We start from the raw sequence: 21,087 nt of genomic DNA on the forward strand, positions 1-21,087 counted from the left end.
GTTGGTATTTTATTGAAATTAAATATATTCAATCAAAGGTTATAACCAAATTAAATGTTAACTTTAAATTGAAAACAAATTTGATTTGTTAATTGTTCCAGTGGTTAATCAGTCTACTCTTAATATTGGGCTACTGGAATCAAATCTAATTAATGATTGATAACTTTCACTTTTGCTCTCTAATCAATGATACAGTTTAACTTGTTTGATTGGTTAATCAAATTGGTAGCTACTTAATTGAATGTAATCTAATTGTGATTAAAGATTAATTAATCCAATAAATGGATGAAAAAAATTTCTAAATACAATGAAGGCGTAATTGATTTGGTCTTTTTTAAATGATCCTCATCATTTAATCACATCACAATTAAACAGAGAGAAGTTAATTGTTATCAAAATCTGATAACAATTAACATTAATTAATCTATTAATATGAACAATCAATTTTTTAACCAGGAAAACAACACAACATCATTATTGTTAATTCAGTTGTTTGTTTTCTCAATTGTTTTTTGTTTCAATCAAGTGATTAATCAACTTTAATAGTTAAACTTTAATCCATCTTAATCTTTGTTAATCCACTGATTTAATTACAAAGACAAACTCAATGTTACCTTGTATTTATTTCCTCCTAATTACAATATTGTCTCAGAATAATTTAATTTCAGGTAAGTTGGATATTAATCAATTCTAATTTAGTTTGTGTAAAAAATGGACAATTAAAAAGTGATTGTTAATAGAAAGTGAGTTTTACTATTAAAAGTTATGGAAAAATTTAGAATCAGATTGGACAACTAATTAACTTTGATTAGCAATCAAAAGAAACATTTTCAATTGTAATGATTTTCAGAAAATCAATCACAATTAAGGCTTTTTGATTATATGATGAATGAGTAAATAATTAACTTTGAAAGCGCGAAAACTGATTAGATTATTTGTAATTTTTTTCTCTCTCAAAACAATTAAAATCTAATTCTTTCATTAATCATCTAATCAGGAATTCCATTGGATTTACCTGAACGAAATGCTTATGGTGAAGTACATTTAATATCAACATTAACTAATCAGGTGAGTTAATTGTTATTATTATTTTCCAATGGAATCTTTTGTTCCTCTCATTTCCAATGATCTAATTAACTAATTGTGGTCTCAGTTAACTGGAGATGTCACTTCCATGGAGGAATATCTATCAACCAAAATGTACAACGAACGAGGTAAAATTAAGGTCAATCGAAGCGATCAGAGTTACACCATTTTCTACAATGAGAATGATGATTTTCGCCTCGTAATGACTGGTAAGTATTTCGTTTGTTACCACAATTAACCATTTTTAATTGTTCTCTTTCCAATTAAATTGTTTACATTAAATTTCTAGAAACCGATTGTCAGGTTTATAAATATAATGAACGTAAATGGGATAAAAAACTTCCCTTTGTTGACAACGAACTGGAAAATATACTAATCATGTTTGGACCAACAATTTACTATCGGATTCAGGCGATGATGATTGATACACCGGTCGGAAAGTCACCATTGATTTGGGTATTAATTGATTAAGTTCATATCGATTATTTGCCAATGTTAATTAATCATTTTCTCTCAATCAATCAGTTTAATGGAGATTCGGAAATTGTCCGAGGAATACAAATGCAAACAACTCGAACGACAATTGAAAATACTTTGAATGTTACCGTTTACAGACAAGGTAAAGATCGTAATCATTTAATTGTGATTGGAAATAATTTCTAATTCTGTCATTTATTAATTAGGTTTCTATGTAACCGATGAACCTTATCGAGTTGAATTTGATGGATTTCTATTGGAAACATTATCGTCATCAACAGGTAATCAATTTCTAACGATTGACTTTTACCTTGTTGAAAGTTTAACCGATTTAAGCTACGAAGTTGCTGTAAGTTTAGATTTTGATTTCCTCTCACTAAATTGTCACTAATTAACTAATTGTTTACCAGCCAACACCAGGAATAGGATGTATTGAATACTTGGAAAAAGCTAAATCATTTCCAAAAGATGAAGAGATGGGTTTAACTAATAATTTTTATTTCTCTGCCATTGAGACAACCGATCAAGGGAATGAGATATTTTTAAAGGTAAATTGTAATTGCGACAATTAACTCCATCTAATTGTTAACTTGTTCTCAGATGTTTGTTGACTCTCCAGCTAAAGTTGTACGATATATCGTTGATTATGGAGGTGATTTGATGGAAACAATTTACGATTACAATTTAGGAATTTCTTATTCCTTTGCATCGTCACAATGTACTAAAAGCTCAATGGTCGATGGGGATGTCGGTGTAATTAACGGTAAATTTAATGTCAAGGAGCTTCTTTGGCAACGAGGTGATTTCCTTTATTTAGGAAAATTTTTCTATGTAAGTAATTTAATTGTAAAGTTAATTGTTGATTCTAATTGTGTGTGGATGTTTGTTTTTACAGAAACATCGATCTGGTATAATTTGTGATGTTTGGGAAAAAATTGATTACAATTATGAATACGAGGGAAGTAAATACGATAAAGTTGTTACAACTCAATATTTCTTGGAAAAGGTAACAATTAACTTTGCTAATTTACCAAATTTAATGAATCTAACATTTGATTGTGTTTTTCTTTCAAACAATTAGGCTGATATTTCGGGGTTTATACCTTATAATAAGAAACAAACTCTCATTAGTATGACCAGAACTTTTTACAATTTAGACTCTCAGGTTAGTTGATTAATGAATTTGAAATTTGCAAGACAATTTATGAAATCGTTTAATTTACTAATTGTCATTTGAACAGAAAAATTATCGTTTGAATCAAGTACTACGACGGGATATTTACGATCTTGTTGATTCGATCCCTGAATCTGAATATCAAACCTTATTCCAGGTCTATGATTGTGACACTAAAAATGCTGATAAATTGTGGTTAATTTTTGAAATTGTACCAACAGGTAAGAGTTGGATTTGTATTACAATTAAGATTTCTTCAAGTTCTAATTGATTTTCTTGCATTAATTAGATTTTTCCAGAGCAAATGAAGCAATTAAAACTGCAGAAAAAAATTTAATCATGTTACGTGAAGGTGTTCGTGATAATATAATCAAATCAATTTCTATGTCCCCATTAAGAATAGCAAACATCGAATTTGATTTCTCAGATCAAACAATTAATTCTCGAATTATGTTCATTGAGAAGCCTACAATTACAGGTAATTAAATTGCAATTTAATCCACAAGCAGTTGATTAACTTTTCATCTAAATCTTGTTTAGATGCGTTGGTTAAATTAGTGAAAAAAGTTGACAGAAAGTTAATCAATCCATTCACAGATGAATTTAAATCATTGTTTGATTGTGTCAGCAAAGTTGCTTTTTATAGCAATTCAAAGTAAGTAATCAATACAATTGTGACAATCAGTTGATCTTAGACACGACAATTAATACTTTTCCTATCAACAGATCAATAGCTTGGTGTAAGGATAACAATCAACAATTATGTTCACCGGTTGATGATGTTAAATCATTGAAATCTTCTGGAAATGATTTAATTTCGTGTGAAATTTACAGTCACCCAGTTGGTGATTTACGTGATTTAGTTAATGAATTTCCATTGAAATCTTTACACGATGTGTTGATTAACCGATCGCAGAATAGACCGTTCATGGTTGGACCAATGGACGATAAGTCGAAAATGTTCAAATTCCAAGTGACCAATGTCATCTATTCGGATGAAAGTGAACAATCAACCGAATCAAAGTTACTCTTTAGTAAATTGTTTTCCGAATACAAATTGAAAACTAATCATGAGAAGGTTTTTCCAATCGATGAACCAATAACGACTCTTGGTGATTGTTATCATATTTGCGAATCATCTGAAAAAATTGATTGTTCTGGTTTCTCATTCTGTACTAATCCAAAGGACCGATCTAAGGTTTCGTGTCAATTAACTAATCATGTATTTCTAATCTCTGATGATTTAAAATCAAGGGAAGCCATTGAATCTGATGTAGATTGTGACATTTATGGTAAAAATCATATTCTTGATTATGTAAGAATCAGTGATCGTGAAATAATTTCCACAGGAATTGGTGAATTAACTGTTACCCCTGATGAATGTGCTTCCAAATGTACTAATTCAGTTGATTGTAAATCATTTAGTTATTGTGATAATGCAATTTGTGCTCTGAGTGGAAACATTTACCTTACTCGATTGTCGAAGCCAAATGATAATTGTAATTCGTATATGTGTGAGTATAAGTTTAAATTGTTGTTGATTGTTTATCCCTATGATATGATAATTAAATTGTTTCGTTTTCTATTACAATTTTTAGTGAAGAGAACTGATAATTTCAAACTAACTGGAACCAATTTAGTTGATGGTGTAGTGTTTGTAGAGGAAGGTGTTAATTTGGATCAATGTGCAACAATTTGTTTTGATTATGCTTCTGGTAATGATAAATGTTTATCATTTAATTACTGCCCTAAAGGTAGAGCCCAATCAACTTGCCAATTGTCTCAGAGTAAATTGTCACCATCGAAAGTTAATCATTACCACCAATCATCAAGCAATTTATCATTAACTGCCTCTGGTAATTGTTACCATTATGAATTAACTGATGGATCAAAAATGTTGCTTGATCCATCAAATGATCAAAAAGTAACAACAATTATCACTTCTGCTGGTGGTGGATTGATAGCAATTATTATGCTGATTTGCTTAATTGTTGGATTTATTTATGGTTTCGTTGGTGAATACATTTATTTACGGGTTAATAAGCAATTACCAACCACTAATTACAACAGTAATTCATCAAATATTCAATCAGCAACATTTTCCTGGTCAAGGCAAGTCGATGATGATCAACAATCAACAATCAACAATTGAACAATCTATTGATTACCAGACAACAGAAAAACTAACCAATTTTTAATATTTAATGTAAAGTAACAATTTCGATCAAATCTTTGTAAATAAAATTAACTAATCATTATATCGATGAAAAATCAACGCAGATCATAATTGCAGCGAAGGTGAGAGATTAAGACCATCACATCCTTGCATGGATAACAATTAGTATTGTTACTGTGTGTGGATATTGTTAATCGAGGCAATGAGAGCCGAAAAAAGGTTTTCCAATAACTGTCGCTACCAATTTACGATCCAATAAAGTTCTGGCTACGAAACTTTTTCCAATTTAATTTCATCACCAGAATTAGAAGGTAAATCTTTCAACAAGAAAAACAATTCACCAGGTAAAAGTTTCGATCAATAGTAATCCATAAACTGATTTTCCACTCAATGAACTTTTTAGGATCAATTAAATTAAACTCTACTATTATCACTCTAATCACCTAATTGTTGGATCAATTTAATTTCAAGAAAAAAAAATCAATCCCAAAAGCGGGAAAAATAATCAAAAAAGAATCGATTAAAATCGAATATCCTAAATTTTCACCGGTAATCAGAACTGATTTTCTTATAAGAAGAAAAATTTATCGTGATAATAATCAAATTAATTTATTCTAATTCTCATAATTTTCTATAATAAATTGATTGAATTTCGATAATTTTCTCAATTTGTAATCAATAAAAGAGAAATTTGGAAAATCGATTTCCCTCGTTCGATGTAATCGATTTTTCTAATGTTTTGGTTTTTTTCCTTCTTTATTTTTGTTTCATCTTCAAGTTTATTTCCTTTTGATTTGATTGTTACTATTTTCTTACTGATCTATTGGGTCGAATGTTTTTTCCCTCTTAATTTTCTGTTTTAACTATTTGCTGTCATAACCATGATTCTCGGTGGATCACCTCAAGAGTTTATTCCATATGGAAGGAAGTTGCTTCCATACCACCCGAAGCATCATTATTCTGCTCCAATGGGAAAAGGTGATTCGGCTTTTAGTTCAGTCGAAACGGCACCAAGTCGAGATAATTTTCTATCCATTGATTCTGTTAGCCTAAAGGACCATTCGTCGGTAAGTAATTAGATGCAATGAAATTTCATTGGCTCTTAATTCATTTATTAATAGTTAGCCGACTTGTTTACTTTACCCAACTAATGTTTTCTCACGTTGTTTTCTTGGTATTTCTTTGACTCTTTGTCTTTCCGTTCATTTTATCCTTTGGAAAGGTTGAAACATGGACACTTCGAGGCTCTAATGATGGTGAAGAAGAGCTTTATACTTGTGACAATGTTGTCGTTCACAGTGTTTCTGATGGAGAATCTGGTTGCCGGTTATTAAGGAGCTTCACCTTAAAATCAAAGGTTCATCAAGCGGTTTGGTGTAGTTTTTATGATGATACAAAAGACACAACAATCGAGTGTATCTGTGCCATTGATGATAAAAATTTGGAAATATTTTCAGAAGAAGGAGATAATTATCCGATTACTTTGCCATTTCAGGTAATTCAATCATTGTGTGCATGTGAAAATTAACTTTGTTACTAATCAATTTCTCTTTCATAGGTTTCGAAATTAATTCCTACTAAATTGGGATTACTTTTGGAACGAGTTCCTCAATCAAATGAAATCAATCCAAACTCTACATTTACGCCTTACCCTGTTCTCTATTTCCTGGGTCATCCGTTTAAAGATATTGGTCCAGTTATCCTGAAACCAGTGCCAACAAGTAACAATTCACTGACTTACCTAACAATGGCCAACAAATTGGAGTTGGTGTTTTTTGACAAGAAGACAAGTCTCTGTCTATTTTACCACAAAACCGAGGGTACTCACAGTGTTTGGCGTCTTCGTAAAGCAACTGAATCCGAAGTTGACCTGATAACTTGTAATCAAAGTTCTAGATCAAGTGTTGACCCCATGTCTCGATCAACATCTCTAATCGAATCACCATTAGTGACCAGTTTAAGACAATCAACCGGCCTTTTAGCTGGAAATGTATCTTCTCCTTTTCGAGGAATCTCTTCTAAACCATTATCATCTCCTATTATTGCTCAAGAACGAAGTTCACCTTGTTGTTCACCTCACGTTCTCTCTCCCCTTCGAACTAGTCGATTAGCGGCCTCACCCGCTTCTCCCATGGTACATCGAGGATATTCAACTCCAACCACATCTAAAATGAATCAATCATCAATTAACACAATGAAAGCCGAAATTTCATCTCCTCTGGAACGTATTTCAACTCCGACACGATCTTTCCTCACAATGGACTTTTTCGATGACATTGACACACCGATTCTCCTTGAAGTTTGTATCGAACACATTTGGAGTGAACCCGCTCATGGTCTCACGGGGAAAACAAGAAAAGCTTTTATAGCCGCTGATCTGATGGGTCAAAATTTCATGTCTTATCTTCTTGGTCCACAGCAACAATTGAAACTGATTCGTTTTGACTCAAGTAACGATGGTAAAAGAATAATATTTGGACCATTAAACTTGATAAGCGCCAAAGACGCCGAACCAATTGAAAGTTTAAACATGATCTGTGTTCTTGATCCATTGAACAATATTATCCTTTACAGTGGAATCAACAAAGTTAGTTCGGTACACGTTCCCTTCCTTATATCACCAACTTCGGGTCTGGTCACTTCTCCGTCAACATCTAAATCATTCTCAATGCAAACCGCTGTTATGAGACGAAGTAATTTAGCCTCATCAAGCCGACCTTCCAGTTCACTCAGTCATCAACCAAGATTTTCCGCTGAAGATGAATTATCTCCAGTTCTACATGATCAAAGTAGCTCAACAGTTTTCGATCCAGAATCAAGTTTAACAACATTCTCATACAAATCTCTGGCAATAATCAATTCTGTTAAAGATAATGTCAAGAATCGTATTACAATTGAGACAAGTCATTCAATCAATTTTCGCCTCTCGTTACCTCCAATTACAACCTCAAGTGTAGTCGAACTTTGTCTCAAAGCATTGAAAGCAGTTCTACCAAGAGACACCGGAATTCAATTAGTTATTCGATGGTATTCACTTCGAAATTCACCTGGAACTTATGAATTTACACCGGAAAAGGAATTGGATCTATTTAAATTGTGTCTTCTCTCACTTATCGGCTATGATCTTGATCCTAATGCTTTTGATATGGATTTTTATAGTAACATATCACCTTCGTTGGCGAAAAAGTCTAAAATGGAATCAGATGAAAGAGGTTCAGATGAAGATTGGATTTGGTTATTATCCAATTCACCTTCATCTACAAAGAAAACGTTTATCCGTCGAGCTGCTGCCGATATATGTAAACCCATTAATCCATCTAATCCACTTTTTCCTTATCTTCCATCAATCTTATTCAGTCTTCATTTGATTCATGAGGAATTACTTTTGAATATTTTACTCAAAGATTATGCACCACAGCTCTGTGATATTATCTACATGATTGCCAGTGATTTAAAGCTCATCTCTTATAAGGATTATTATTGGCGGATGTTACCAAGTGTCTGTTCAATGTTAAATTGTCCCTCAAGGATTAATAAGAAAGATTTTAAATCATTAGTTCATCCAAATTTTTTGACCGATTCACCGCCGATTGCTTATAATCATTTACAATCCCTATTATCTCACAATGGTACCAATGGTTTCCCATATATTCCGGAAGTTACTTGTTCAATTAGACGAATTGTTTTAATTTATTCTTGCTTTATTAATGATAATCTATTTGAAAATATGGTTCTAACTCCAGTTAATCATATGAAACAAGATTCACGATTATCGATTGGATTAGAAATAAGTTGTTCTGGTTCAGCTCAGGAAAGGATAATTGTTTGTATGAATAAACTTGAAATGACACAAAATGACCTTAAATGTATTCCCCCTGGTTTGGTGTTACCCCTTTGGTCAGCTATTTTCCATTGTAAACCCGATCCACCGGTCACTTGGAATGCCGATTGTTATACTTTGATTGGTCGCGATGATTTGGCAAGTCTTTGTGGTACCAAAAGACCAAAATATCCGTTGCAAGTGAAAGAAGTGCTTAACATTGACAACGACGAAGACGGTTTAAGTGGCCTTAATCGGGAAGCACTTTCACTACTTTTCCCTGAAGATCAACGCGTCGATGAAGCTTACGAGATGTTACAATCTTCTAAACCCGTTTCGATTACTATTCAACAGCGACCTGGTGTATCTGATAACGAATTTATTGAAGAACAAGAGAGACATCTTTATACTCTATGTATTCGTACAATGGCCTTACCCGTTGGTAGGGGAATGTTAACCTTACGAACTTTTAAGCCGGTGGTTGCCAAAACTTTCCACATCCCTAAGTTGTGCCTTGGCGGGCGAGTTCCCCCTCGAAATGTTGTCATTGAGTTGGCTCATATTGATATTCCAAGTAACATGAATGTTTGGCCTTCTTTTCATAACGGAGTTGCCGCTGGTCTAAAAGCTTGTCCAAGTGCTTCGAATACGATTGATTCTCATTGGATAACTTATAATAAAACTAAAAGTAATTCGTTAGCCGGTGATGCTCAAAATGAACACGCTGGTTTCCTTTTCGCATTAGGTTTAAATGGGCATCTTTCTCGACTTTCGACAATGAACATTCACGATTATTTGTGTAAAGGAAATGAACTTACCCGAGTAGCGGTTCTTTTGGGTCTCGCAGCGGCTAAAAGAGGGACTATGGACATTAGCGTTGAAAGGATACTTTCAATTCACGTTGAAGCGCTTTTACCTTCATCTTCAATCGAGCTCGATGTTCCTCCGGTGGTTGAGGTTGCCGCTATTCTTGGCGTTGGTCTACTTTATCAGGGTTCAGGTCAACGTCATATCGCTGAAATGTTACTGGGTGAAATCGGCCGACTTCCTGGACCAGAAATGGAGCATTATATTGACCGTGAAAGTTATGCATTAGCGGCTGGACTTGCTTTTGGTTTGGTTACACTTGGTAAAGGAAATGAAATGATCTCAACTGTCGCATCCAATGAAGGTGTTTCCATGGCCGATGAAATGTGTAACTATATGATTGGTGGTCATAAACGTCCAATGACCGCCGCTCAAAAGGAGAAATATAAAACTCCCAGTTATCAAATTAGAGAAGGTGATAATGTTAATTGTGATGTTACCAGTCCAGGGGCAACTCTGGCTCTTGGGATGATGTTTTTCAACACCAATAACGAAGCGGTTGCTAAATGGGTCACGGCTCCTGATACTCAATACCTATTGGAATCTGTTAGACCGGATTTTCTTCTTCTTCGAACCCTTGCCAAAGGATTAATCATGTGGGGAACGATAAAACCAACTCGTGCCTGGATTGATTCCCATTTACCGACAATTGTCTCGGACAATGCGTTAACACGAGAGGTTGATTTCAATTCACGTATCGATTATGAAACTATGAGTCAAGCATATTGTAATATTATCGCCGGTGCTTGTATGGCAATGGGTCTTAAATATGCTGGTACCGCTAATCAAGAAGCCTATTCAGCGATATTTTCATTAGTAAATATTTTCATCACTTTACCTAACGAGCAAGTACTCGCTGAACAAGCGGGTCGTAGTACCATTGAATCTTGTCTTAATGTACTTATTATTTCACTCGCCATGATTATGGCCGGAACGGGTAACGTTGAGGTAATGCGAATCTGTCGTTTCTTAAGATCTCGTATCTCTCAAGTTAACGTTGTCCTTTACGGCTCCCATATGGCCTCACACATGGCCATGGGTCTACTCTTCCTGGGCGGCTGTCGTTACACCTTAAGTTCAACTCCCGAATCAATCGCTGCCTTGATCTGTGCCTTTTTCCCTAAATACCCAATCCATAGTAATGATAATCGATACCATCTTCAAGCCTTTCGACATCTTTACGTTCTAGCAGCTGAACCACGATTGGTACTACCTCGTGATATCGATACTAATAAACTGATCTACGCCAATTTGTCCGTTAAACTGAAAGATCAAAGGATATTACGACTTCGAGCTCCATGTTTCTTACCACAAATGGATGCACTAGAAGAAGTGACTCTCGAAGACGATAGATATTGGAAAATATCCTTCGATCGTCACCTAAATTGGAACAATTTAACAACCATGTTAATAAGAAATGGAATCTTATTCATTAAACAGAAAGTCGGATGTTTACCTTACAAAGAAGATCCAAAAGGTTACAAAAGTATTCACGCTCAATGTGTCATGAAAGATGCAGTTCGAGGTTGGACTTACAAGGTAGTACAATTTATTAATACAAAATCGCGATTAACTGTTAACAATTAATCAATTTCTTTCTCTTTGCTTCTAGTCGGATATGTTAACCTCGTTCTCAAGTAATCCATTGGTAATCAATTATACTCGTTATCTATTAACACCTAAATCAAACATTCCCAACGAAGCGATATTTCAACATCATCTATCAGCTGTTCTGTTTCATTGTGCTTCCAATGAAACCGTTGAGTGTTTACCTTCAATCATGCATTTCCTGAAGATGATCAACGAATCGGAAAAACTGACCCCATTTTATTTGATTCAAGTTCGTCTCTTGATTCATTGTCTTCCTAAATGTGATTTCATAAAAATGGACTTTTTCGAGGCTTTGAAAACACTGGTCGAAAATAACATGAAAGGTATTCAAAAGAGATTAAATTAATTGTATTTCATTTGACTAATTACTTTTTACTTGTTCACCTAATTAGGTCTGGATAAAGCTTCATTAATCAGCTATTTAAGAGGGGAAAAAGATTTATCCGAAATGGACAATCAAATCAATTCGGCTTTGATATTTTACCAATTACCTCCATATGCATCCCTGGCACCATTAAGAGGTAATTATTACGATCAAATTAAATTCGGTTAAATTGTTAATTATTAATTTCTTTTTCTTTTTCTCTCTCTCTCAATTCAATAGGAAAAATTTCCTTCACTGACGTTATATTGAACATCCAACATTTTAATCTGTCAAATACATCGCTATTAATGCTTTCGAAAATTTTTTCTAATTAAATTGTCCATTCAATCATTTGGATGGATAATTTTCTCTAATTGTTATTTTATAATTTATTGTCGCTAATTTGATTATTTGGAAGATGAAATAAGACCAAATAATATCAACCTTTCAATGGATCCAATGTCCAAAGAATATCTCAACTTTAATCATCGTAATTGTCAAAATAATTATCTTTCTATATCAATAAATCAATTGAACAGAATCAAAACAATTTTCTTTAAACTGGTTAATTATTAATAAGCTTATCATTCAATTAAATTGCCAAGAAGAGCTGATCAAGCTAAACGATTCAAAGTCATTCAAATAGTTAATAAAATTTTCGCCTTTTACACTTAATTAGTCGAAGAATTTAAATTTTTCGGTTATTGAGTTTGACAAGAATTTCATAAGAATTAAAGATTTCAGGCCGAACTGAATATTGTCCGAACTCGATAGCAGGAACTCTGTTTGAGTTTTCTCGTTTAAATGATTAGTAAATTTAACCAACTAACAAGAGTTAATTGGTTTTGATTTCTCAGAAATTCTGAAAAAATATTCAGCAATCAGGTTATAAATGTCGATAAATCAGATTCAGTGGATAATTAAAGAAACATATAAGTATAATTGAAATACAATCATTTATTAAAATAAATCAGATTAATATTTCTTGAATTTTTTTACAATCAAGTCCGTAAGTTTGTGTATTTGATTGATTTGTATATTTGATGAAAACTTTTAATCACTTCTAGTTTTATGGTAATTGTGATGCACGATTATGATTAAAAGTAGCCTTTTAGCTTTAGCCTTTTGTTGATTTGTGATAAAATGAACGAAACTTAAAATGGGCGGATTTCCTGGTATCTAAAGCGGCTGCCAAGAGGCAAATGAACACTTCTCCAAGTGAAAACGAGTGGTTTGTATAGTCGAAGTGTCTTTTTTATGGCATCACAAGTACTTTTGTTTTATAACATAAAATGTTGTAGCGGTGGTGATGATAGAAAAGAGAGAGAGAGAGAGAAGAGGAAGAGGAAAAGATGATGTAGATTCTCATTTTAATAGATTTCGATGACTTATCATTCACTGATAAGATGATTGGTGTTGATGTGCAATGAGAGCAGCGCGAATCTTTGCAACAAACTCAGAATCAGTCTGAATACGATGGATGAGTAAATTTCTCAACTGATCAATCGGAAGTTGAGGATCATAAAGGTTTGAATGATTAAGGGAACGATTGGTTGTTATGGATGACGAATGTCGAGAATTATCTTGATGATTTGATTGTTGAGAACTGTCATGTCCACCATAGTTGTAGGAATCATCAGTTGACGGGACTAGATCGGGATTGGGGAAAATTCCTACCGGTGGTCTGTCATCTTCTTTATCTAAGGAATTATCTTTAATTACTCTTTCCTTAATCATGGCTGGTGTTAATGAGTGCTTAATAATTGACTTGAGCAAGATTTCATCTTGACATGGTAAATCAGGCTGTTGTTGTTGTTGTTGTTGTTGTTGCAGTAATTGTTGCTGTAGGTGTTGTTGTTGTTGTTGCTGCTGCTGTAGTGCTGGTTGTAGTTGTTGTGGTTGTGGTGGTTGATTTTGTTGATATTGATTAACAGAAATGGTTGTTCCGGTTGATGATCTTTTTGAAACACTTGTTGAATGACTGGCATCTGATGAGGTACTTTCGCGTCTAACTTGTCGCAACGCTTTTTGCATATAACTGTACAGTTCGGTCTCCTCTGGGTCTGGTATCATGGTTAAATGGCGAAATATATCTTCACGAACTTGTTTGATTATCAGGTAAACAATTGTTTTAACTGTTCTCATTGGTATATCATCGCTACGACTGCGATCAGAATTTTTCCAAAATTCTGAAGGAAATTGTTCAAAGAAACAATGTATATCAAAAAGTATCTTATCAATACAAAGATCATTAATAAATTGATCTAAGAGTCGAGACATTTTCCAAATACATTTCATAACAAGTTCGATAGACTTTTCTTGCAGATTAGATGTACCAACGATACATTCTTGTAACAATTTAATTAACGCTGAGAGCATGTTGGTTGGCTCAGAGAAACTTATTATGGCATTTGCTAATTGATTGGTTGATTTGATGATCAATGCACCATCCGGAAGACTTGCCACCCTTTGATCTAAGAGTAAACTTATCACGGTGGAAATTATTTCCTTTAAAATATCTCGAGTAACTAATTTCCTTAATGAGGGATGATTAAATATCGATTGTAGTAAAAGATTGAGAAGTTTTAAAAGGTCAACAATTTCACTTTGTTCAACCATCTCATCATAGATATGCTTTTGGATGATATATTTATGTTGAAGATTACATAGAGAGGCAATTTGGTCAATTTTATCGGAAAGATATTGTTCCGCTCGATCGGGTTTATTTAGAGCTTGATTAACTTGTGTAGCTGCTTCAATGGCCACTTTTATATCACCAGAGGAAAGACGAGAAACCAGTGCACTTGTTATACGATCACCACGATCTTGTGCCGAGGGAGATGATTTAAGAGATCGAGGACTAAATGAGTTTCTTTTAATTCCTTCGGATAATCGTTTTGGTATTTCAACATCAGGCATATTCATTAATTGTTCATTAACACTTTCTTCACTTTCACCGTCACTACCATTATTTAAACCGTATGTTCCAGATCGACTAAAACGGTGAACAGCGTGGGTCGGTGTTTGATTTTGGTGATGAGCATAAGGATTTTTGTAAGTTTGTTGGGAATCTTCATACTCTCTCACCTCTTCTCGTCGCATCATTGCTTCAACTTCCATCGCATTCATGGCTGATGAAATTGGCGGTGGTTTTTGTTTGGTTATTGTTCCAGTATTGAACATTCGTCGAGTAAGATTAGGATCGGGTGGTGGGGTTGAAAATTCATTTTCTTCTGAAGGTTCTCGTTTTAATAACCAAGTTTCAGTTCTTTTAATGGAAGATGCTGATGCCATCCGAAGAGGTTGTTGAATCTGTTGTTGTTGTTGTTGTTGCTGTAATTGTAATTGTAATTGAGCACCATTTCGCTCTAAGGCAGCTACTTCCTCTTGAATTCTACTAGGAGGTGATATTTTGGTCATTGTCCGTTGACTTAACAATTCACTTTTAAATGCAGGTCTTTCTAGACTTGGCTCAGATCTTAAAGCTGATGTTGATGACATTTTCACCATACTTGGTGGAGCTATTTCTTGTTTACGTTTCTCTTCTTCAGGTTTGACAAGAGTCTTTTCTGAATTGGCTCGGGTTAACCTTTTACGCTTTATCCTCTCCTCTAACATGGCCATGTCTTTGTCGGGTATTCCTCCAGCTCCACCTAACCATTTGAGAACTTTTTCACCTCCCTTTTCGTAAGCAACTACTGCACAGTTAAGAGCAGCATTTCTAACGGAACTGTCTTTATCACCAATCTGTTTACCAATATCTTTAACTGCTTGTTGGGGTGTTGGTTGACAAATTCCCAGGTCATCGTAATCTCTCATAAGATAACTCAATTCATCGAGACATGTTGATCTTTGACGAGCATTTTTAGATGTTAATCCGTTCAAAATATAGTTGAAAAGTTTGGTTGGTGAATAGATTTCTTTGATTATCTCAACAATATCGTGTACCTTTTGACGAAAAACATCTTTGGGATCACCCGATTTTTGTATAAGATAGGGTATGAAACTTTGTCCTTCCGATTCGGTTAATTTTTGGTCTTCTGTTCGCATTACTTGAAACAATTTGATTAAATATTCTAAACATTTAAGGATGACACTTGGATTTGTGTCAAAGAAACGAAGTGCAATCCATTTTAGTATTAAATCTGTATTGCTTAAAGTCGCCTCCACATTTCCCTCATTCAGAAAATCGTGTAAGGTTTCGACTGCTTTTAAATGAAGCTTAAAATTTGAATGGAAACAATTGGTGACCAAATTTTCATTCCAATTTGCTGTAATCATCTGATCTTTTAATTGAATGAAAAATTCTTCCCTTGGGCTTGTGAAATTCCATTTCAATACCTTTAAAGCTCTTTCATCGTTGAGCCTTTGCTCTTTCAAATTATTCACGGAGAGAAGAGGTAAAGAGTAACCATCACCAGTTGAGGGATCACCTTTAGAAACAGTGGTGGACGTTAAACCAGTTTTAGATCTCATCTTGGGTAGGGTTTTGGATGATGTTGTTGTAGAAGAGGTTGTTGTTTTAGCCTCAGCTTCTGGTTTGGCAACTTTTCTTATACCAATTTTAGATATTCCGGTAACTGGTTTCTTTAGGGAAGAAGCACCGGTATCATTTGAGCTTGATGATGAAGATGAAGATGTGGGTGGAGCAGTGGGTTGATTACCATTTGATTTTGCTGAAGTTGATCGAGGAACGGTGACTTTAGCGGTTCCTCCACGAGATTGGGGTGCTATTACAGGAGCAATGAATTTAACCTCCGCTTTATCAAAATACTCCTTAATTTTAGCCATCTTGAGGGCGTCAACATCAGCTAGATAAGGTGTCATGGCTTTTTCTCCCATAACTTTCATAATAGTTCCAAGAGCCTCGGCTGCTGCATCACGAACCGTTGGATCATTATAATTTAATCCTTTGAGTAGAGCTTCAATCAACGGGACAAGATTTTTCTTGTTACCCCATGAGGTTGGATTGGTGTTGGCGCAAAATCGGGTTATGAAACTTGCCGTTTCAGCTCTGATTTGGGGATTCTTGTTATCAAGAGCTGCCACAAGATCTTCAAGAATAGCTTCCATTGTTGAAGATAACATGATATTATCAATTGCTTCACGAAGATGAATAACAACATTTTGTTTCTTTTCTTTAAACTTTTCTAAAACCACAAGAACACAACTATGAGCATAGGGATGAAAAATTTTACGTAATCTTCCAGCTAATTCAGATAAACATTTAGCAGCAACACCAACAACCACCACATTACTATCCTTGGCAATTAATTTTTTCAATATTTTAACAATCTCACCATAATCACCAGCTAACAGCTTTGGACATGGAGTAATTATTTGAAGTAAACTTTCAACAGCTTCTTTACGATCAGCCCATTTTTTGGACTCAACTTTTTCTGAAAAATCACTTGGAATTTTGGATAAAATTTCAACAGGTTCATAAAGCTCAAAGGGATCAATTTCAGCTTCTAGTGCTTTATCAGTTTCATCGACATCACCAGTATCACCTGATTCCTCTTCACAGGGAGCTGACATTTGTTCTGATCTGAAACATCGAGTGGGTCGAGGTTTTTCATCTTTTATTTTGGCAAATTCTTCTTCCAATTCATTTAAAAGCACTGGTTTTAAAGTTGAAAGATGGGGTTTAAGGGAATCCTTTAACCATCTATACATTTCCACAGTTAACAGTTTGGCCTCTTCTCGGATTAATTTATCCTTGTTTTCCAATAATCCTTGAAGATTTTTACTCATTCCGGTAATTTTAATTACCTTGGGACCAAATTGTCTTAAAGCTTCACGCAATACCGAAATGGAACCAATAACAACTTTAGGTGTTTTGTTATCCAAACATTTAACAATCTCTTCGATAACAATCTCTTGTTTTTCAATCTCTATGTACATTAAGATGATTTCAGGAACCAATTCTTTGGTTTTTGCTCGAGCAGAAAGTTGAGCTTTAACAAGACAGCCACTAACAACATCACCAGCGATTCGACCACTGATGGTAGGTGAGGCTCTTTCCAAGAAAATTGATAAAACTGAGAGCCCTTTCTCTTGAGCAGTAACATTGGAATCAATTGGAATCTTTTTGATAACAGATAAATATTTAGTAAATTCGCTGCTTTTCTCATCATGTTGAACATCGAAAATTTTGATCAACTCTTCGTAGCCACTGATTCGAGCTTTCCAATTCTAAAATGGAGGAAAGAAAAAAAAACAGATCAACAAAATGGATTAGAAATGAAGCAAAAAATAAACACTAACACAAGAGATAATGGGAAACGAGACGTAACAAGTAGAGAAACCAAGATAGAGAAAGATAGAGAAAGAGAGTGAGAGAGAAAAAAAAGTTAAGAACCCAGAAAATTTGGAGAAATCAATGACAAAGGGCGTAAAAAGGAAAGCTAATCATACAACTAAATCGACAGAGTTAACATATCACAATGAGAGAAAATCAAAGCCATGGAATGTGAAAGGAAACATTGAAAAAGAGAAGTGAATAAGTCAGATAAAGGAGAGAATGATGAAGATGATGAAGATTATTACTAATTTTCCAATGATGATAATATATTTGATTGATGGTGATAAATAGATGATGATGATGATGATGAGTAAAAAAAAGGAAGAGAGAGAAAAAAGAGAAAAGAAAGGGAAAAAGAACCCAAGGTGGAAGAGAGAGAAAAAAATTGTAAAGGAATTGATGATGATGATGAAAATTAGAGATATTTACTCACCTTATGTTCAAGCCTTTCTTGTAACGGCAATTTAGAGAAATCAACATCATCTCCGGCAGCAGCCATAACTTAATTAAAGAATATTAATGTTGTATAATCAATTAGTGAATTAAAAGAGTTACTTTGATTAGAGAAATAAATTTAACCATAATAATTAATGAAATTCAAATAAAAACAAGAATTTGTTTCAACAGAAAGAGAAACAGAAAACTGATCTCTTCTGATTGGCTGAAGTTCCATTCAAACCGAAAAAAGTGCCACCTGGTGTTTCTTTTTTCTTCTAATTCGTTTTTCTATTCTAAATTATTTTCTCATGTTAATCTCTTCGTTGATTTGATTAACCTTTTTAATTGTTTGTCTAAATTTAATTGCTACGATTTTTTTTCTTCTCCATTAATACAGAATTTCCAATGTTCATTTGATTACTTTTGTCTTCTGTGTTTGGTAAGTAATCCCGAGAATATATTATATGAGTGATTGTTTTTTTTCTTTCTTAACCATTTATTTTTTTTCTCTTCTATTTTCTTTCAACAGGTTGTTTAAATTGTTGATTCTATTGATTTGACATCGTTTTTTTCTTCTTCTTCATCAAATTCCCTTTATATCTTGTTGTTATTCAATTCTGATTATTCATCAATAGTTGGCTGTTGAATTTGTGGTGGTGGAGGTGATGCCTATTAGGTAAATCAAATTAAGAGGGAAAAATAACCGAAAGGTTGGTTATTTTCTCCTATCTCTTTCTCTTTTTTTCTATTCTTTTCTGATGATCAAAATCTCTCTTCCTTCATCATTTACCTTTTTTTATTCTTTTTTTTCTATTTTTATTATATATAATCTTCTAAATCTTCTTCTTCTTCTTCTCTCCTCTAGCATCGGTATGTTTATTGTTATCAACATGATCCTTTGCATCAATCTCAGCATCTCAACTTGTTTCCACTATCTCTTATTGGGTGTTTTTTTCTTTCACCATCACAATAATGATACTTGAAGAAAAAGGTGAAAAAAATGGGCAATATTATTAACGCTTAAAAGGAATTACTTAAAGAAAACCTTTGGAATGCATCAACGGAGAGAAACGAGTTAACTAATGGCCATGATAAGGTTTAAATAATATACATTAACCACCGACAATTTAATCATGTTAAGTTCATAAAGTACAACAACAATTTGGAAACAATATAAATACATGTATTGGAAATCTTAATTGGTTTGAGAATCTTTTATGAACATTTCTCACCAACTTGACTTGACTCTTCTCAGGAGGAAACAAAGAATCAAATCAACTTTATTTTAATTAACGGTAAAAAAAAGAAAAGTACAATCACACTGGTTCAATTTTCATCCTCTTCATAATAATTAATCTGATAATAGAATAATCTGATTTTATATTATCTCTCATCTTTTTCTTTTCTTTTCCAGTTTTCAATCTCTTGGTTAAATAATCAAATAATTTCGACTGACATAACAAACAACAATCAAGGATCACATTACTTGCAATTAACTCTTTGGTTACACTATGTAACTTACACATCAATCAACTAACAGTTTACATTTCCACCACTAATCAATTAACAATTTAAATGGCTGAAAGTTTCATGACAATCAAGTTGCAACCAAAAAAAGTGAATCTCATTTAAATTGCTAATCTCGTAATTATAAAACTACAACAACCTTTGCCAAGCAATTAAAACCCCAACTCATAACTATTAATAATTCAATCCAACCATAAACCCAATCCTTAATTTAGTTGATTAATTGAACACACACACACACATATGAATTTCAAGGTTTCTCTACACCGAATCTAATTCCAATATTATCGTTAATCCATCTAATTAACCAAAAAATTTATTTAGACGAGTTGAACACGATAATTAATCTAAAATCATCAAATCAATCAACTTGATAACCAAAGACCACAATTCAACTGTTAATTAGTTAATCTTGACCATTGCGAAGAAAAAAGTTCCCTACTGTTTCATCAACTACAATCAACTCACCCACTCACAATTAAGACTGTTAAACTGCAACAATTTGTTAAATCATTCTACTAATCAAATCCTAACTGTTAATCTTGAAAACTAAAAACATTATCAAGCAACAATTAAGAGTAAACTTAAAAACTCTAATATTAATGTTTGAAAACAAAACAAAACAATCAAATGTTTAGGATGATAACAATTAACTGTTACAATTAATTAACAATCAGGTTGGGCCTGAAAAATTAGAACCAATCTATTTCCATACAATTAAAACCATGATCACAATTAACATGATTCTAATGATTTGGAAAACTTTTACAACATGAACATTTTGTTTGTAAAGATAATTAATCATAATTAGCAAAATTAATCATGATGAAGAAGCTAAATTGTTCAATTTAACCTTACTAAAAGAAAACAATTAATCAACCCCACGAATTAATATCTATTATTATTATCTAATTTACCTTAACTATAACAATTTAATTAAATCAAATTTATTTTTATCTTTTAAACAATTAAAGGTTAAAAATAAAAAAAAAACGAAAACAATTAAGGCCTGGAAAAGTTAATCTATTAATTAATTGTTTCAAATATCATTCAGATTAAATTGTTGACCTTCAATAAGACAAAATCGTGATCACAATTTAATCACATAGGAAACAAGGGTTATCATCAAATCTACATGATTACAATTAACTGATTGATTGTTGATGGAATCGTGATTAGTATATTTGTTTTTTTTGTTCATTCTCAACAATTTATAAATTGTTATTATTCAGTTAATCAAATT

The 21,087-nt window shown here is 33.3% G+C and overlaps 3 protein-coding genes and 1 long non-coding RNA gene across 5 annotated transcripts; 3 read left to right on the forward strand and 1 right to left on the reverse strand.

Annotated features, from left to right (window-relative positions):
* The first annotated feature begins 444 nt into the window (after positions 1–444).
* On the forward strand, positions 445–5,188 carry LOC128392833 (uncharacterized). Its single transcript, XM_053352917.1, has 15 exons — positions 445–668; positions 998–1,068; positions 1,154–1,295; positions 1,376–1,542; positions 1,612–1,705; positions 1,770–1,912; positions 1,974–2,111; positions 2,164–2,394; positions 2,459–2,569; positions 2,645–2,728; positions 2,805–2,958; positions 3,027–3,215; positions 3,278–3,392; positions 3,464–4,251; positions 4,336–5,188. Exons 1-15 carry the CDS (start codon positions 608–610, stop codon positions 4,887–4,889), a joined length of 3,042 nt encoding a protein of 1,013 aa, XP_053208892.1. The 5' UTR covers positions 445–607; the 3' UTR covers positions 4,890–5,188.
* Positions 5,189–5,668: 480 nt separating this feature from the next.
* LOC128392828 (anaphase-promoting complex subunit 1-like) lies at positions 5,669–12,125 on the forward strand. Its single transcript, XM_053352910.1, has 6 exons — positions 5,669–5,980; positions 6,136–6,408; positions 6,472–11,139; positions 11,213–11,534; positions 11,604–11,732; positions 11,816–12,125. The coding sequence occupies exons 1-6, from the start codon at positions 5,795–5,797 to the stop codon at positions 11,908–11,910; spliced, it is 5,673 nt and encodes a 1,890-aa protein (XP_053208885.1). The 5' UTR covers positions 5,669–5,794; the 3' UTR covers positions 11,911–12,125.
* A 387-nt stretch (positions 12,126–12,512) lies between these two features.
* On the reverse strand, positions 12,513–18,496 carry LOC128392829 (cytoskeleton-associated protein 5-like). The gene is made up of 2 exons (XM_053352911.1): positions 18,313–18,496; positions 12,513–17,770 (listed from the first exon to the last, which is right to left on the reverse strand). Exons 1-2 carry the CDS (start codon positions 18,376–18,378, stop codon positions 12,971–12,973), a joined length of 4,866 nt encoding a protein of 1,621 aa, XP_053208886.1. The 5' UTR covers positions 18,379–18,496; the 3' UTR covers positions 12,513–12,970.
* A 107-nt stretch (positions 18,497–18,603) lies between these two features.
* LOC128392874 (uncharacterized) lies at positions 18,604–20,865 on the forward strand. 2 transcript variants are annotated; one of them, XR_008326042.1, is made up of 4 exons: positions 18,604–18,756; positions 18,847–19,027; positions 19,183–19,612; positions 19,732–20,865. It is a non-coding gene; the product is annotated as an uncharacterized LOC128392874 (long non-coding RNA). The 2 variants fall into 2 exon arrangements; XR_008326043.1 differs by having other exon boundaries at positions 18,847–18,993.
* Positions 20,866–21,087: the final 222 nt, after the last annotated feature.

This window comes from Panonychus citri, unplaced genomic scaffold (assembly GCF_014898815.1).
Source record: "Panonychus citri isolate SS breed McGregor unplaced genomic scaffold, ASM1489881v1 Contig00137, whole genome shotgun sequence".
Classification (NCBI taxonomy): Eukaryota; Metazoa; Arthropoda; class Arachnida; order Trombidiformes; family Tetranychidae; genus Panonychus; species Panonychus citri.

Coding starts and splice junctions, on each gene's coding strand:
- LOC128392833 (XM_053352917.1), top strand. CDS start 608: ATGTTACCTTGTATTTATTTCCTCCTAATTACAATATTGTCTCAGAAT. Junction 1,543..1,611: donor GAAAGTCACCATTGATTTGG/GTATTAATTGAT, acceptor TCAATCAATCAG/TTTAATGGAGATTCGGAAAT. Junction 2,570..2,644: donor CTCAATATTTCTTGGAAAAG/GTAACAATTAAC, acceptor TCAAACAATTAG/GCTGATATTTCGGGGTTTAT.
- LOC128392829 (XM_053352911.1), bottom strand. CDS start 18,378: ATGGCTGCTGCCGGAGATGATGTTGATTTCTCTAAATTGCCGTTACAA. Junction 17,771..18,312: donor AAGAAAGGCTTGAACATAAG/GTGAGTAAATAT, acceptor CCTCCATTTTAG/AATTGGAAAGCTCGAATCAG.
- LOC128392828 (XM_053352910.1), top strand. CDS start 5,795: ATGATTCTCGGTGGATCACCTCAAGAGTTTATTCCATATGGAAGGAAG. Junction 11,140..11,212: donor TTCGAGGTTGGACTTACAAG/GTAGTACAATTT, acceptor CTTTGCTTCTAG/TCGGATATGTTAACCTCGTT. Junction 11,535..11,603: donor GGTCGAAAATAACATGAAAG/GTATTCAAAAGA, acceptor TCACCTAATTAG/GTCTGGATAAAGCTTCATTA.